Below are 18,084 nucleotides of genomic sequence, written 5' to 3' on the forward strand. Positions count from 1 at the left end.
TATGAAAGAATTATCTGGGGAAATGACTGTTACTACATTTCTATTGCATTCCATGTTGAAGAACTGTGTTGTTTCTATTTTAATGTACTTTTATTAAAGTTATTAAAATTAAGTTTAAATCACATTAAAAGCTTAATTTGTAATTATGAGTGAATGATGATGCATTTATATACCGTCACCGTCACTCACAGCCGCTCGCACGTGTTTTGCGCATGAGCCGCACGCAGCCCAAAATTAAACGACTTAATCGACCATGATAGCTTTAATCGATTGCATCTCTTATCGACAATTAATCGATCATCGATTAATCGTTGACATCCCTAGTTCAATTTTGTACGCTTTGCAAATTTGAACACAAATGACGATAGAGTCGAGGCTAAAAGTTTTTGTCCTCTGTGTGCAACGCCGTACTACACAGGCATTAGTAATCAAACACATAGAGCATCGAAACAGACCAAATTAATAGAGCACAAATCGCCTACTCCAAACTGGGGGATAGCAGCAAATCAGCATGTTAGAATGATTTCTGAAGGATCGTGTGACAGTGAAGACTGGAGTAATGATGCTGATAATTCAGCTTTGATCACAGGAATACAGTAGCCTATATGTTAAAACATTCAAATAGATCATTTAAATTGACAATATTACAGTGTTTACTGTATTTTTAATAAATGAATGTAGCCTTGGTGAGCATGAGACCCCCCAAAAAAAAGAGGGTGGGGGGCCTTGAAAATATTTTTCTTTACAAAGGGGGGCCCGGCATAAAAAGTTTGGGAACCACTGGCCTACTCAAACACACAATATTTAATTTAATTTAATTCAATTCATACAGGCCTACCTCATGTTGCACGTTTGCACTTTTTGAGAAAAATTAGAAATAGAGAAAAAATATTTTGCCTGTAATTTTTTTTCCTCATATCGCAATATATTATCGATATCGCCTGGACGGTGTAAAATATTGTGATATGAATTTTAGCTCATATTGCCCACCCCTAGTGTGCAGCCAACAAAAGCCCAATAAAACCTTATTTTCAAATCATACCTGGGGCGCCATTAATCGATACAATCCGATTTGCACACAGTTGTTCGATACTTTTCAAGGTTATACAATTGGCAAGCTACTCATGTTACATTGTACACAAGTACCATCAGTCTATAAAACCCTGGCAAATCGATCCAGAGAGACAGTGAACTTATTCATGACAGCAAAAGATTTCATAATGATTCTTGATGGACTGACTACTGTCAGCAGTGAAGCAGTTACCCCATAAACAGGCTCAACAATGAAGATAGCCTGATGGTCCACAGTGTGAGAGAGTTTTGGGACAGCTGGCAGATCTGTCACTTGTCCTATCGGGTCAATTGCTGCGCTGTCACTTTTTTTTTTTTTTTTTTAAGAAATTAATACATTCAAAACAGATGGATCAAAATTATCAAAAGTTTGAGTTAAGACATTTATAATATAATGTTACAAAACATTATATTCTATTTCAAATAAACCCTTTTCTTTTGAAAATCTTATTAAATAATCTTGAAAAAATGCACTACAGTTTCCACAAACATAAGCAGAATTTTTTTTTTCCAACACTGATAATAAGAAATGTTTCTTAAGCACAAAATCAACATAGAGTGATTTCTGAAGGATCATGTGACACTGAAGACTGGAGTAATAACTGCTGAAAAACTTGCTGTCATCACATAATTAAAATAAATTTTATTATGTTTTAAAAAAGAAAACTTTTAGCTGTAATACAATTTCACAATATTACAGTTTCTACAGTATATCAAATAAATGCAGCCTTGGTGAGCATGAGAGACTTTCCAAAATCATGAAAAATCTTACTGACCCCAAACTTTTGTACAGAAGTGTATATAGTAAGTCAAGTCACTATTCAAAAGTAGAAACTCAACAAAATATTTGCTGTCAAAGCACAGCAGTTAATGAAAACTATAACTATATTTTTTCTGACTCACACAGATGTGTCACTGAAAATAAAATGGATTATTGTGTCATGTGGTGAAAATACTAGTAGGGCAAGTAGAAAATCTGAATTACTGGCCTGAATGAGCCAGCAGAAAAGAAAAATCCTTACTCGAGCCCTGCCTATCATTTTTATCTAGTGTCTGTCTAAGCACTATACATGCTTTTTGCAAAAAAAAATATATATAGAAAGTACAAAGCAGTTCACAAAAACAAAACAAAAGCAAAAATAAAATAAATAACCTTTCAAAGAATCTTCACACAGTTCATTTCTATACAAGGAAAGCACCAAAATCAATAATGGAAAAATGCACTGTATTCTATAAATACTGTAAATGCACTAAATGCAGGTTATGCACTAAATTCCAGTCATACTGAAAGCTATGAGGAACAGATCAAAAGTAAGTCATTATTCAGCAAGGTGCAAACTCAAACTGCAGCAAAAACCACTGAGACTGTTAACTGAACTTAAGAAACGGATCGGTGAATAAAATCTGGATTCTGGTTCTTTGCAATTACCTAGTTCATCCAGTTCACAAATCAATTTATAATCTCACTGAGTGGCAAGATTATCAGTGAATAATCATATGACTTGTAATATAGAGCACAAGTCATATGAACTAATTTTGTGCTATTTCCAATTTATTAGCAGTCGTCACTGATTTGCATGAATATTCTTCAAAATATTTCATTACCGGTTTTGGAATGACATGAGGGTGAGTAAATGATGACAGAACTCACATTTTCAGGTCAACTATCCCTTTAACACAGAACTGCAGCGCCATCAAACATAAATCTCACTTAACTGTTGGCACCAGCACATATTGCAGCATAGTAACAGAGGAAAGGATGGCCTACATCACAGGAAGATGAAAAAAGAGGGGGAAACCCCTACACCTCAACCACAGTCACAACATGTCTACAACATACTGCAGGACCCAAACCGCACTGCTCTCTTCACTCGATTGTTTCTTGAATTACCCACATTGATGAACAACAATGGTGCTTATTGAGCTATATTAAGGACGACACTCTCTCAACAGAGCAGCAGCAGATAAAGCAACACAGAATTGGTTTTGTTTTGTTTTATTAAAACATTTACCTTTGTTTCTCATAGGTAGACCCTAGGCTATCAGTAAATCACACCGTCTCTAGTCTTGCTTGGGGGACATCTGATAAGCAAGGCACTTCAAATCCCTGAATATTTCCTACAACACCAAATAATCCTCACTGTGACCATCTCCATTATCACAAAGAAATCAGTTTGGGTTGCAAAACAATTCTTCCTTAGCACAATCTCACAACACATTTTAAGGCTCCTGGGAACACAGAGTCAAAAGGTTCTGTGTGGGAAACTGAGAGATACTGTGGAGGTGAATGAACTCAAGGGGGGCAAACAGGATGGGACTTGATGTAAACCAATTTGGTCATCAGTTAAGACTTGCCTTTAATTAGACCCTGATGACTTCCAGAATGCCATAGGAAATAAACAGTCAAGACAAAGACTTGAAGTAATTTTCCTAAACAATGCCCCGTCTAATTGCAGAGGTCCAAAATAAGGCACAGTGCACAAGGCTCTTTTTTTTTCTTTTAAATACAAATAAAGGCAGGCCAATGAGGGAGGACCTGTTAGATGAAGCAAAATAGCTCTCGTGGAGACTATACTGGCTTTTCACAAGCACAAACATCTCTAACATGCCAAGTATGCTTTAGGAACTCAATAGTATCTATATGTTATGCTGGGCAACTGGAAGAGTATGTCTTAAATCAAGTCAGTAACATATTTGAAACTGGTTATAACATGCTGGTGGCTACTGACAGCTCAAATTGAACATGCATGCTTATTTCTAAGATGAATCTTCCTCTTTATTAAATGACGTGTCCGCATACATGAAGACATTACATCTGTAATAACTGCACACTACGCATACTCAGCTAGCCTAGCTTTATGTGCATTTAGCATTCAGGTGACTGAATGCTAAATGTTAAAAGTTACCAAAATGTGACCGATCTAGTTGTTTCAACCTCTTTATGCAATACACAAAAGAACTTACGTGATGTTAATGTTTTCTTTTGGTTTAGCATGTAAGCTAACCATAATAACTAAGCTTTGCTTACTAGTTCTATGTGGAAGAGTGAAATAGGTTACTATTTGAAGTTTATCCGGTTATAATAACCAACATTATGGATAAACAGTCAAGGGCTGTTGTGGTTTTAATACACAAGCCACAACTGTAAATGTAGCTAATTCAGCAGCTCGCCATGGCAGATTAGCAAGCAAAGCAAAAAAGGAGAAAAAAATGCCTTCAACCCTACCTGAGTCAAGTTGAATGCTCCTCTCTTCTCTTCTTGCTCATAAAACGAGCCTAAATCCGAGCCAGCGACTCCTGATATTTGCTTAGCCGAGAAAATTCTCTCGCACTTTTCTTTCGTAGTGTTATTGAGTAAAAAAGCCTCTGCGCGTCCCGGGTTCATACACACATACAAACACATATGTGAAGCGCTAGCAGGCTGCTAATACTTTTACGTTACACCATCCGTCCTACATTACTCGCTTTTAATGCCTCGTTCAACAACAAAACAGCTCAAATAGAGTCTGTGCTCTTCGCGTTCAGTTTGCCGTGAGCAAATATTACATGTAGTGCTGTATCCTCTTATTCAGTAAAACAATGAGGGGAGGGCTAAGCGTCAGGATTCGGTTAGCAATGTCGCTACGCCATCTATCTGCTCGAGCTCAGATGAGGCATAGAGCAAAAAGGTCCAATCAGTCTTCTGCGTCGGTTGAACCTATGGGCAAAACGTAATGAAGAAATGCGTTAAAGCCATTCGCTTTTTTTCCCCGCATATTTGTAACATATATATCTACACTGTCTATCGTTCAAAAATTTGGTCAGTAAATTTTATATATATATATATATATATATACAAATATAAATTAAATAAAAATATAAATAAATGAAAATATAAATAATTATAACACATTTTTTTATTATATCACCTAACAGCTTTAATAATATTATATATTAAAGTTCTATAATATTCTTATATCATATATAATTCTTAATATTTTAAGAATAGAATTAATATAATTATGTGACACAATTCTTAATAATATGTCCACTAGGTGGCTTCAAATGGATGGCCTGCAATTTCGCGTAAATTTTTATGACGTCATTCATAATCTATGCAAATCTGAATGAAGCTGATTTAAAAAAATATATATAATAATAATAATAAAATGAATGAAGTGTAATACCACAGGCTGTACTGACAGCTGACCGAACACACAGCCAGCTGCGCCACTTTCTGCACTTTTATCTCCCTTTAATCTGCTCCTCTAATCAGATCTCTTGTAATTTGTACCTCTTTGTACTGGGCACAGCACTGAATGCACACTAAGCAGAGAGCCAGGTGGTATATTGAACCAAAACTTTTAAAGACAAGTAATTTCCTGACAATTAAAGGTGTTATATAGCCCACTGAATCATACTCAGACTTAATGCTGGCAGCAGTGGAACCACTTGGGAGCGAACTGCCAGGTGACTTATTTCTTAGCATAAAAATAAAAGAGGACAATGGTACAAGAGAATACCAAATTATTGTTTTAAGTGTGAAAATATAGCAGAAGTAGCACCAACATTCAAAAACAATGGACTTGTGATAAGGCTCCTGAAATAATCAGGTCTTCACTTTAAATTTTTTTAATCTGCTCCTCTAATCAGATCTCTTGTAATTTGTACCTCTTTGTACTGGGCACAGCACTGAATGCACACTAAGCAGAGAGCCAGGTGTTTCTTAGCTAGATGTGTTTCTGTGAACTCATGTGCTGTCAAACAGCATCTGCAAATAGGGTGTAAATCACACAAGACATTAATAGCAGAATAAAACACAGTTACGATCTGTGGGACTATACATTATAAGCCAAAATGAGCTTTGCTTGTCCATCACCTGTAAACTTAAGAAAAGTTCAACAGTTTTATAGTGGTTCAACATGAGTTGATGTAACTTTAAATCTAAATTACATTGAATCAAAGATAATACGATGTTATATTCCGCTGTTTCATTTACATCTCATCAAAAGGGGCATTGAAGAAAAGTTAATATACTGGGTGGGTGTTCGAACTGTCTAGGTCCCTCCCAAAGAGTGGGCTGGTTTTGGGAAGTCTATAATATGACAGGATACATCTATTTTCTCCTCAGCAGTCCTGAGGCAGGAAACCCAGGGGTAGCACCCAGTGAACATCCCCCTTTCGTTCTCCCTTAGCCTCTCTCTCTCAGACACATCCATACTTACTGGTGCTGATCCATACAGCTGGTGGGATGCTGACCTTTCTGAGGGGAGCTGTGCAGCCGGTGACTGTCAGCAGGGCAAGGGATATTGTCCAGAAACGCAACTCCAGCATCTACAGCAAACCACCCAAAAACAAGATCGGACCTGGGGTGAGTGAAATGATTACAAAATCCTAAAAGGTTTCATAGATTCATGGGATCAGCCAACGTTATAACTGAGGTGAATGGAGATAATGGGATTAACTTGGATGACTCCTTGTATTGAAGAATATAATCCTTGTGGTTAGACAAGAACAGAATAACAATGTCAAATCAAGCAAACCATCCAGACATCATATTGGTTCACATAGTTAGTAGTATAAATATAGTCATTATATAACTGTTCAAAGGTTTGAGGTCAGTATGATTTTCATTTCTTGACTGAAATTCATTCTTTAATTCAGCAAGAATGTATCCTGAGGTGAAAATCCTTCAGTGGACATGTATTTCACTCAATCTTAACACTCTTGAGCAGCTGTGAGAGATTCTGTAGGGACGAGCTGAGCAACACTCCCCATTAAAGACCAGAGCATTCAAGGAGGTCGTCCTCCACGATTTAAACAGGACAGATGTGAAAATTTGTCATGAACTCGTACACTCAGTGCCAAGAAGGGTCAGAGCAGTGTACTTTAAGTTCTGGAGGACATACTAAGTACTAGAATATTATACATTTTCTGAATTAAATCTAGGGTGTACTCATTTCTGCAATCCTTCATTTAAACAAAATTGTCTAATTTACTTATCTTACAGAAAATATTGGCATATATTTTGTTGTTTTTATTAAGTATATGTTTAATATGTTTAAATTTTGCCATCTTTCCATGAATTATATTAATTATATTAGTGATCATTAAGAAAATACATCTTTTATATTTAATCAGAGGGGGTGTACTCATTTATGCTGTGCACTGTATATATATATATATATATATAACTGTTTAAAAGTTTGGGGGCAGTATTGTTTTTAAAGAAATTCATTATTTTATTCAGCAAGGACGCATTAAATTGCCATTTATAATTTTACAAAATCTTTCTATTTAAAAAATGCTGTTCTGTTGAACTTTCTATTAATCAAAGCTTCCACAAAAATGAGCAGAACAACTATTTTCAACAGGATAATAATGATAACAATGAGAAATGTTTCTTTAACGTTAACGTATAAGAAAGATTTCTGAAGGATCATGTGACACTGAAGGCTGGAGAAATTCAATTTTGCCATCACAGAATAAAATTAAATATATATATATATATATATATATATATATAAAGAGAGAGAGAGAGTACTAAGTTAGTTATTTTAATTTTTAAAATTATTTCACATATTGTTGTTTATATTTAAATAGCAGTGCAAATTTTGTAAGCATTTAAAGCCGTTTAATTTCATGTGTGCATTTCATGTGTGTTTCTGCAGCAAAGTTTCTTCATCATGTCTGTGTTTGCCGTTGCTCTCCTGGCCCCCGCCGGGTGGATTCTGCACCACATCCCAGAATATCGTCAGAGAGCAAAACCACCACCATCCTGAAGAACGCACACCTTCGTCACGGTCAACTTACTGGGTGTCGAGTACCACTGACAGACCTGGCTGCCTCTAAAGCATTATTCACCTCCAGTGAACAATTTAGATCTTTAAAACACAACATCATGAGCAACATCACAAGTAATAAAATAATAATAAAATAGAGAATAATAATAATTATAATAATTACATTAATAATAATAAAATGAATAATACCTTAATAAAATAATAAAAGTGTCCAATTGTTTATGGGAGGGAGAAACTGGCCCCATTTGCATCTAATAAGAACTTAAATTCCATGGTGTTTAATGCCTTAGGACTGTGGCCCTTATCACTGTATGCTTTCTCCTGTAATAAAGTTTCTGTTTTGGTTGATAACTTTGTGTTTTCACTGTGCTAATTGTTCTTGCCTTGGGGGCACTGCTTAGAAGCATACATAGAAATGAGATTTCTTGAGGAAAAATCACTTCAATAATGTCCCATAAGTTGGAGCAGACACTGAAAAAGGAAGCAGATTGATGCAGCTAATTCATAGGTGAAGGTTATTAGAAGGCCAGTAGGCAAGTTTTGGCATGACAACACTACCCTGGGATTTTTCATGACCACAATGAGTCAGAACCTCGGTTCAACATCTCATCTGAAGCACAGTGCCTTTTTACAGTATCCCATGCAGTGACTATTCTGGGGTCACTGGGACTCATACAGATCATAGGGTGAGCACCCCCTGCTGGGCTAAATAACACCAGCAGCTACCCTTAGTTTACCCAGGAGTCTCTCATCCAGGTATGGATTCAGCTCTACTTAGCTTCAGGAGAGTTGCAAGGTGATCACTGCCAGCTAAATGGCAAGCTACCACCCACACTGAGTATCTCGAAAGGTCTGTATACTTGAGGAAACTACACAGAACACTGATGTGCTTGATAACATCCAAAATACAAACATGATGCGGTCAATGTCCATATCCTCTTTGGAGTGAAGGAAACCCTATTATGTGACAGTCTAAGCCAAGGTCATAGTGGTCAAAAATGTTTCATTTTAATAATAATGCTGTTCACATGTACACTTTGTAATTTTTCCCCCCTGAAATTATGCTGAGCCATTTGAAGTGAAAAGAAATTAGTTTCAATTCAATGAATTCAATGTTATAACTAACTTATAACTAACCCTATAATGTTAATTTCAGTATTTACTAATACATTATTAAAATCAAAAGATGTCTTTGTTAGTATATATAATAGTATTTAATGGACCTGAGCTAACTTGAACATCTGTATTTTTATTAACTAACATTACATTTTTTAAAATAATAATAAAAAATAAATACTGTAACAATTGTATTGCTTAGTCGGTGTTAGTTAATGCATTAACTAATGATAACTAATGGGAACTTATTGTAAAGTGTTACCCAAATATGTGCTTTATTTATTTTGTTTACTCATGCCTGCTATAAGGGGAACATTAATGGACATTTCAGACATTTAGATGAGCAAGGAAATTGACTTTTTTTCAGCAAAATGGATATAAATAAAATGCCCTGTATCTTCTCTCTGTTATACCGACATTTTTCGGGATAGTAGCATACATGGGCTTGGAGATCTAGACATTAGACACTCAATTAGTCACTAAAATTAGTTGCTAAGTCTGGGGACGTTAGGATACAATCATTTTCCAAAGGCTATGGAGAGTGACCCTGGACTCAAGCACTTTAGAATCCGCATTGTTTGTTTATTTTTCCAGAACAGCAGGAACGTTGAGATTCAGCCTCATTGTGGTAACATGAATTTATTTCTGTTCTAACATTGTATAAATAAGTTTCCTTAAATCTTCATAAAGGAAACAACATGCATTCATTGTCTTAAGATATGTATAACAAAATAACCTAAACATCTGGTCAATTTTGCTGTTATATTATAATTTTTCATTTTGAAATCATTGCCCTGTGCCGTAGAACTGGGAATGAACTCACTAAAACTAGTGGCGTCTTAATAGCAGCATGACAGCAGACAGCTGTTATCATAATAGTGTATATCTTTTCCGCAGATTTATCAACTGAGTTGTGGTGCAGCAAAACACTATATTGCTGTTTTAATGTTTAAGTAATGAAATAATCAAATACCATCAGTTAAAATACTCTCATATGTCTACTATAGCATTGTCTGATTCATCCTACTGAGTTGGTTCACCTTCAACGGTCCTTTCTCTCATGAGCGTGCAGCTCTAGAAAGTCTGATTCATTCTAGTGAATTGGTTCATGATGAAAGGTCCTCTCTCCCACATGTAGCAATGGAAAGTCTGATTCAATCTAGTGAACTGGTTCATCCTAAATGGCCCATTCACTCACATTGCTTTGAAAAGTCTGGTTCATTCGATGATTCATTTAAATGAATAGATTGACAAAATGATTCACCAATTCGAACCCCAGTTGTTTTAGTTTTGGTAAGACTTACATGTTCAAGTTTGAATCTGTAACACTAATTGTTGTTAAATGAGCAAAAATATGCATTAACTTATACGCCTAAATTCTATCATTTTATTGCTTAGTAGACGTAATTATGAAAATATTACCCCCTTAATTTGATTTAATTTGCTAATTTTTGTCAGTATCTTGTAATGCAGCTAACTACTTTTTCAAAGCAGCTGCTTGACTGTAGTTTAACTACGTAAATTATGATTCTTGTAGCTTTCTGCATGAATTTTAGTGATTCCCCTGGGTCAAATTCAATAGTGCGTCACTCGTCCCAGTGTCTCCAGTTATAAGAGATTTCTTTTTTTTTTAATCCAGTATAGTGAAACTCAAAATGACCCACAGTGAAATAAAACAAGCAGACCCCCAAGTACTGTAAGTCCTGCAGCTAATTGTTCCAGAGAAACGCAATGGTTATTTTGTTAGGCTCTGTTGATTATGGAAAGTCAAGCAGAGTTTTATTATCATTGTCAAAAGTAGATTATCCATCATTAACCCAAGCGTCTCCTGTTGCGTATCAGTACAAATATTAAAAATGTGACAAGTGATGCTATATATAATTAATTTTAGATACATTTAATAATGCGCACTTGATCTGTATACTGAAAATAAAACAGAATTATGCTTCCTTCTTTTTCTGGCATGCTGCAGCTGATCTCTCAAAGATTAACATGTAAATAGCGGCAATACTGTCTCTAGAGCAAACATTGTTTCCTGATATTCCCACAACTCGGCACAGAATGTTCTTTCCCTCCTTCTAAATAAGACTGTGCTGGTGTCTGCTCTGCTTCAGACTAACAACATATCTGTTTAATAAAAAAGAACTATGAGTGAAAGGGCTGGATTTATTTGATATACATTATAATATGAAAAGGGACAGTGATTCATGTCAAATGTTACCACAGAGCTTAAAACACACACAGTGCCTTAAGGCGAGGATGAGCAAGATACGTGACCACAGTCGTGTGAATGTGTGTGTGCAGTATGTGTGCATGATAAATAAGTGAGCTCTAGGCGAATCGGTCTCTGGGGTGTGAGTGTGTTTGTATCTGTTTGCTGTGAAGATGTACACACAGTTAAGGTGCCATAAGGCTCACGCTTTCCCACACTGTAGGAAATTACATTTTAACTGAATTTTCATATTTATTTTTTTGTTTACGCCTTGGCGAGACCCTTTTCACCCTGTTTTTGTTTATGTATTGTACTTATTGGTAAAAACAACAATATTTTAAAATGACATTTTTGGGAAAAAGAAAATCTTCTCCAGGTCAAAATGACTGGAACACAACATGAAGGTTAAGTATTGTGAAAACATTACATTAAGTGCACTGATTTAGTGCTCTCTTGTGGTGTAACACTGGTAGTGAATGAAACTACGTACACAAAAGTTTTAAAGTAAGATTTTATATTAATTCTGCAGCTACATTTTTAATAATTTACATTTGTTCATTTACATGTCTTGAAATGCAGCAATGTTTTTTAAAACACTGTGTCCAGTCAAGGCAGTATAAAAAATAAAAAAAAGAAATCATGCGACACACAGCGAGACAGGCATATCCCTAAATGAACCATATCAGCATTTAGGGGCTTCCCCAAACAAGTCACTATCACATCCGAGTGGTAGATTATTAATAGCACAGAGGGCACAGAATAAATAGGATGGAACCCAGTCTAAAGCGCCATCAGACAGTAGTCTGAGTGCCTCGTCTTAATACAACCCCTCTAAATTTAGCCAGATGAATAATGCATCAAACCGTTTTTACTGTAGGCCTCTTTCAAAATAAAACCTAAAAATAGTCACCTAAAAGTTTCATAAATATAGACACAAATCTCAGATATGACCAGTACGAAAATAAGTGAGGCCAGGATATTTTTTAACACAATCTTCTCTTACGCCTTGGACCCTTTTCACCCTGTTTTTGTTTATGTATTGTACTTATTGGTAAAAACAACAATATTTTAAAATGATTAGAAATGTAATAAAGACCTAACAAGCTGAAGTAGAATTTATGAGCAGAAAAAGTGAATGAATTAATGCATTAATGCAAAAGCATTATTTAATAATTTTGGCAATGTTCCCTTAAAAACGGGGTTACTTTCGGATCAATGAGAAATACAAATAAAAAAAAGAAATCATGCGACACACAGCGAGACAGGCATATCCCTAAATGAACCATATCAGCATTTAGGGGCTTCCCCAAACAAGTCACTATCACATCCGAGTGGTAGATTATTAATAGCACAGAGGGCACAGAATAAATAGGATGGAACCCAGTCTAAAGCGCCATCAGACAGTAGTCTGAGTGCCTCGTCTTAATACAACCCCTCTAAATTTAGCCAGATGAATAATGCATCAAACCGTTTTTACTGTAGGCCTCTTTCAAAATAAAACCTAAAAATAGTCACCTAAAAGTTTCATAAATATAGACACAAATCTCAGATATGACCAGTACGAAAATAAGTGAGGCCAGGATATTTTTTAACACAATCTTCTCTTTTGTGTTATTCTCATCTTGTCTTCTTCTGTGCCTTACATACTTTTGTTTCTTATAATTTAGTGTCAGCATGAAGACTTAGATGGAGAAAAAAATTATTGCTGAAACTGCATTGCCGTTATCACAGCTTCACAAGAGAGATAAATGCTATTATCAACACTGAACTCATTGCTTGGTTTGCTAAAGGCTGTATTTAACTTTGTGTTATGAAAAAGCTGACATATCAAATCTATTCAAAGAGGCTTCAAAATTAAAGATATGTTGCAGAGTCATCTGTTCCTCATGTTGAAAATGTTAAACAGCCCTGGTGGTCAACATAAATCAGCATAAAGACAGCAAAAGGGGCAAAGTATGTTATTTTAAGTGTACACAGATCATCTTTAGCCTTTGAAAGATCACTTGCTGTTTCAATGCCCCCAGCAGATGGAGCCTTTGCGTAAAAGACAGCAGTGCCATTTCTCTAACTTGTTCAAGGCTTAACCACAATGTCACTACAGGACAGTGTGTTATTTTTGGATCAAGAGCTTTTGTTTGGCAATTACTTTCTGCTTGATGAGAACATCTGTTAAAGAGCACCTTACATTACATTTAGCCAGAGCTGCATTTATGCAGTGACCCTGTGACTTGCAGAAACAAAACCATTGTCCTATTTCTGAGAATGAATTCAGAAAAAAAATGCTTAGATTGTGGTTTAAAAAAACAAATAGCAACATTAATATTCACTGATATTCAGACAAACAACACGACTGTGAGTGTGACACTGCTTTTGTACAACAGCTGAATAAACCAAAAGTTAATAGTACTGAGTAATTAATTTAGACACAATATTGTAGTTTACTTTGGTGAATTTTTGCTACACCAATGAAAACAAAGTCCAAATCATGTTAAAAATAGCAACAGTATGTGAAAGAGTGGTGTTTCGTCCCTGAATGAATCCATTTTTAAAAGAATCAGTTGAATAATTTATTCAAGGATTCACTTGAATAATTTTTTGAAAGAATCAGTTGAGGGAATGATTCAAGGACCCACTCACAGTGAGTCTTGTTCATAAATGAACTCCTTATTTCAGGAGGCAGTCATTTGTAGTGGTGTCCAAAACCATAATAGACATTTTCGAGTGCACTTATTCAGTCCCATTATGCATCTCAATAATGAGTATACACCGATGTACACACAACAGCAACTAGAAAAGAATACCCATGCACTGTGCTGAATGAATTCCCCCACAGCAGCTCTTCCGGCACACTTAATTTGCTAGCTCGTTTTCATTTACTCATTCAGTGGACTTTTTAGTGAAGTAATGTAGGGAATAGTGAGTGTAGGTTACAATTTCGGATACAGCAAGTGTTTTTGAACGAATTGGTTGATTGAATGATTCATGGAAAGACAAGAATTGCTTTTTGTATTCCTTATTTGTACGTCGCTTTGAATAAAATCATTTGCTAATTTAATAAATGTAACATTTTGTTCTTGAATGAATGTATTTTGAATCGTTTATTCAATTATTCAAACGGAAAGACTTATTTCACTCCTAAAAAAACTGTTTTTGAATGAATCAACTGTGTGAATGAATGACTGACTGATAAAGACAATGCAGCCTGCATAAAGAGTCACTGAAAAATGCCTACCATTAATGTCTTAATTGCGCAAACACAGATAAACGGAGTGGTACAAACAGTTAAAGTCCCAGTGGTGTTAGACTGTTATAACCAGCACTCATGGGACGCTTTCTTGACCAATCAGATTTGAGGACTGGAACTTACAGTTGTATAATGCTTTGTTGCTGATGGACATACGTTCTCACAGCATTCACATCATGTGTGCAATCACGTTTGGTACATCTGATTTCAAGGCTGAGTTCAGTCAATGCTCTGCCTGACTGGGGTGCTATAAACTGAATCAAAATGACAAATGAGGACTGAAAACTCAGCTTAATTAGATCAAAGACAGCTGGGGATTTTATGCATTCGCAATTTTTACTGTTTGGAAATGTCAGATTTCTGCATGCATAAGTAACTATGAAAAGGCTAAATAGGTGAAAGCTGGGTTGTGGCTGCATCGCTGAATTCTGACAGAATCCACTTCTTGTGTTGGAAACAGAAGATCATCTGACATTTCAGTCATATACTTTATACTTCTTTCAGTTGTAGCTTTGGATGCCTTTGGTTGTTAAATTTTAGACATTCTATATGTGTAGGTGTATATTTCTTTATTTCAACCATTTCAAAACATTTGAAACCCCATATGTATGTATGTTTGTAGTACATATATTTTAAAAAGGTGTAGTATTTCAACCTCATTTATGTGCAGCATCTGCTGGTGACAGTAGATGATCAGCGATTTAATGAGATAACTTGATGGTGAGCGAGACCAGGAAAAAAGCATGACTAGGACAAAGTGCCCTTGATGTTAGGAGAGGAACTGACTGCTACCATTATGATTTAGGACTGATTCAGTTAGACTGGATAAAATCTGGGGTCAGATTACACATTACTGGAATATTTAATTAGCCTGTCAGCATTCATTTGTGGTTTACCAGCATATTCGCTTATTTGTAAAATTAATTAGCTTCATAATCAAACTATTTTCTAAGGATTCTCGGCTTAGCTTCGTCTCATTATCTCAAGCTTAGATTTGAAACATAGAGCGTTGTGTATTCATTTGTAATTGAGTGCCAGATTTAGTGCAGAGACATTAAACCTCACTGTTCAAGATTTAATGTGTCCATACTGTTCAAACATTTTATTTAATTGATTTTCTTTTACAAAGGATTTATTTAAAATGCAGCTAACAGAATAGCTAACAATGCACATGCTTATGGAGTGTATGTTCTTGTATCTAATACTAATACCTAGACCTAACATTGTATGGGAGCAATGTGTACAATAAGTATGACAGTGCTGCTAGAACTACTTAAACAATATATACCATTAATCAAAGATTGAGCAAGTACGTAAATCTCTGGGTTGGCAAGCACCGTTCTAGACCACCATCCCTCATTCTTTCTTTCACACAGTAGTTCCATATTGCACAAAGTGGATGCAAAGATATACAGTGGCATCCAGACATCAGCACTGCTCTGGGCCATTGACTCAGAATCACTCTGCAGAATATTTTGTAGAGATGCTGTACAATTACTGCATTATTTTGATCAAGGACACATTGAATTGTTCAAACATGACAGTAAAGACAATAGAAAATTAATGAAATTAATGTATTTAAAAATCTAAAGATTTGTGTTTCAAATAAATGCTGTTTGTTTGAACCTACTATTTATCAAAGAATCCTGTGAAGGATCATGTGACACTGAAGACTGTAGCAGCCAGGGTGAACTTAAGAGAACTTAAGGGTGAAATTAAGAGACTTCTTCTTTCAAAAACATTAAAAAATCTTACAAACCCTGAACTTGGAAAGCTGCAGAGTGGATAGAAGTTTATGTTGAAAGTGGTAACCCCCTCTGGAGGACATTGCATGATTCATGCCCTATCCACAACCAACTGTGCCGGTGCGATGAGGTAAAATCAGTCACATAATTTACCCTGCCAGATGCACCTGGCAGCAGAAACCCACTCACAGTCCACTGTTCACACCACAATCATGAGCTCTCTCTGTCCTCCCCAGGCTTCCCGACTCCTCTCACAGCTGAGTCTGAGTTCTCAGAAATGATTACATTATGACTCTCAGAAAAGGTGTTTTTCTGACATTTAAAATTATTTCTCTCAATCTAAAATAAAATATAATTGATGCTAACTGATAACTGTGCAGTGAAAGCATGTCTTAGACCGAATGTTGCTAGGCTAGAACGTAGTTGCACTTGTAAAATGTACGATGTGAAGATGGCTGGGAAAATACTACACAACTTCTTTGATCATGCTAAAGGCATGGTAATGGTAACTGTAACTAAAAAGTTTTAAAGAGATAGTTCACCCAAAAATTAAAAATCTGTTCGCATTTATGCACTCTCGAGTTGTTCCAAACCTGCATGAGTTTCTTTCTTCTGTTGAGCACAAGAGTAAATATTTTGAAGAATGTTGGTAAACAAACAGTTGACTGTAGCCATTGATTTCCATACTATGGAAAAAAAAAATACTATGGAAGTCAACGGCTACCGTCAACTATCAACAAGATTTGTTTGGTCTAATCTTTCCAAATACAATCACTTTCAATCACTTCTATTGTTCCATTGGCACCGATCCCCCATATTAAATGATGCTATATAATCAACTCTTGTCACAATCCATGATCCACTTCAGATGCTGCACGTCAGATCCTTATGCAAGGGCCTTGGGCTAATAACATCCATCCTGCCAGTCACAACGGAAATAATAAAGGCTTTAAAAATAGAACCGCTGATCTGTGATACATACTGTCTCTAATTTTATGGCTTATTCTATAAATAACCATACACAACACAATATTAATATACTGCAATCTGTCATCATATAATCACCTTTATGTTGTTCCAAACCTGTATCTTTGTTATGTAGAAGATATTTTGAAGAATGTTTCAACCGTTTTTGCCTGATCAATTAAAACAATATTGGACCCCATTGACTTTCACTGCATAAACAAAAATGTTTCAAAATACCTTCTTTTGTGTTCCACAAAAAAAGTGCATCCTTAATGAAGACTTTCTAGTATTTAGGGTGGTAACCAAGCAATTGTGAAATGAGAATAACATTTAAGAACTGCTTCAGAACTATTAAAACTTCTATGTGCTGGAATTTCATTTGAAACACAATTCTATGCCATAATCACTCCAGTCTAAATAATACCTAGCTAATGTCTGACAGCCAAAAGGTAAAACGAAGTGCTCTTGGCTATTGAAGTTCAATTATTCAAATTGAAATAGAAGCTCAGTTACAAAGAGGGGCCCTCAATCCCACAGCTGTGGATCTATGTCTATTACCATCACATTCAATTTGCTCTCTTTCATCATGCAGGCCAAGCTGGAGCCTGGGCGTTAATAATGGTTGGGCTAACAATGCATCCATCGTTTCAAAGGCCCTTGCCTGTAGATAATAAATTAAAAGAAGTCATTAATCCATTCAAAAGAACACAAGGACACACTGATATCTCAGGCGCTAATTGATGTATCAAAAACATACTGCGTGACGACACTAATACAAAAGGTTGCACGATATAAATTTTTGCTATTGATGTTGGCCAGCTAGTTTTCAGCAAAATAAACTCCCCTCTGCAGACTCGCGATACCATACACAGCGTATCCATCTCTGGAAGGTCTTTGGACTAAAGCCCTGTTTGATCTTTTGCCATGGTCTGACATTTGATACTATGA

The 18,084-nt window shown here is 35.8% G+C and overlaps 2 protein-coding genes across 2 annotated transcripts in view; one reads left to right on the forward strand and one right to left on the reverse strand.

Moving 5' to 3' along the window:
* The window catches only part of LOC107711654 (BTB/POZ domain-containing protein 7-like), an 81,968-nt gene extending 77,319 nt beyond the window's left edge, over positions 1-4,649 (reverse strand). The window contains exon 1 of the mRNA XM_016516666.1: positions 4,298-4,649. The gene's annotated coding sequence lies outside the window, so the exon portion shown is untranslated. The remainder of the gene's footprint in view (positions 1-4,297) is intronic.
* Positions 4,650-6,197: 1,548 nt separating this feature from the next.
* LOC107711631 (cytochrome c oxidase subunit 8A, mitochondrial) lies at positions 6,198-7,969 on the forward strand. The gene is made up of 2 exons (XM_016516630.1): positions 6,198-6,421; positions 7,722-7,969. The coding sequence occupies exons 1-2, from the start codon at positions 6,302-6,304 to the stop codon at positions 7,830-7,832; spliced, it is 231 nt and encodes a 76-aa protein (XP_016372116.1). The 5' UTR covers positions 6,198-6,301; the 3' UTR covers positions 7,833-7,969.
* Positions 7,970-18,084: the final 10,115 nt, after the last annotated feature.

This window comes from Sinocyclocheilus rhinocerous, unplaced genomic scaffold (assembly GCF_001515625.1).
Source record: "Sinocyclocheilus rhinocerous isolate Xijiao unplaced genomic scaffold, SAMN03320098_v1.1 scaffold1169, whole genome shotgun sequence".
NCBI classification, from domain to species: domain Eukaryota; kingdom Metazoa; phylum Chordata; class Actinopteri; order Cypriniformes; family Cyprinidae; genus Sinocyclocheilus; species Sinocyclocheilus rhinocerous.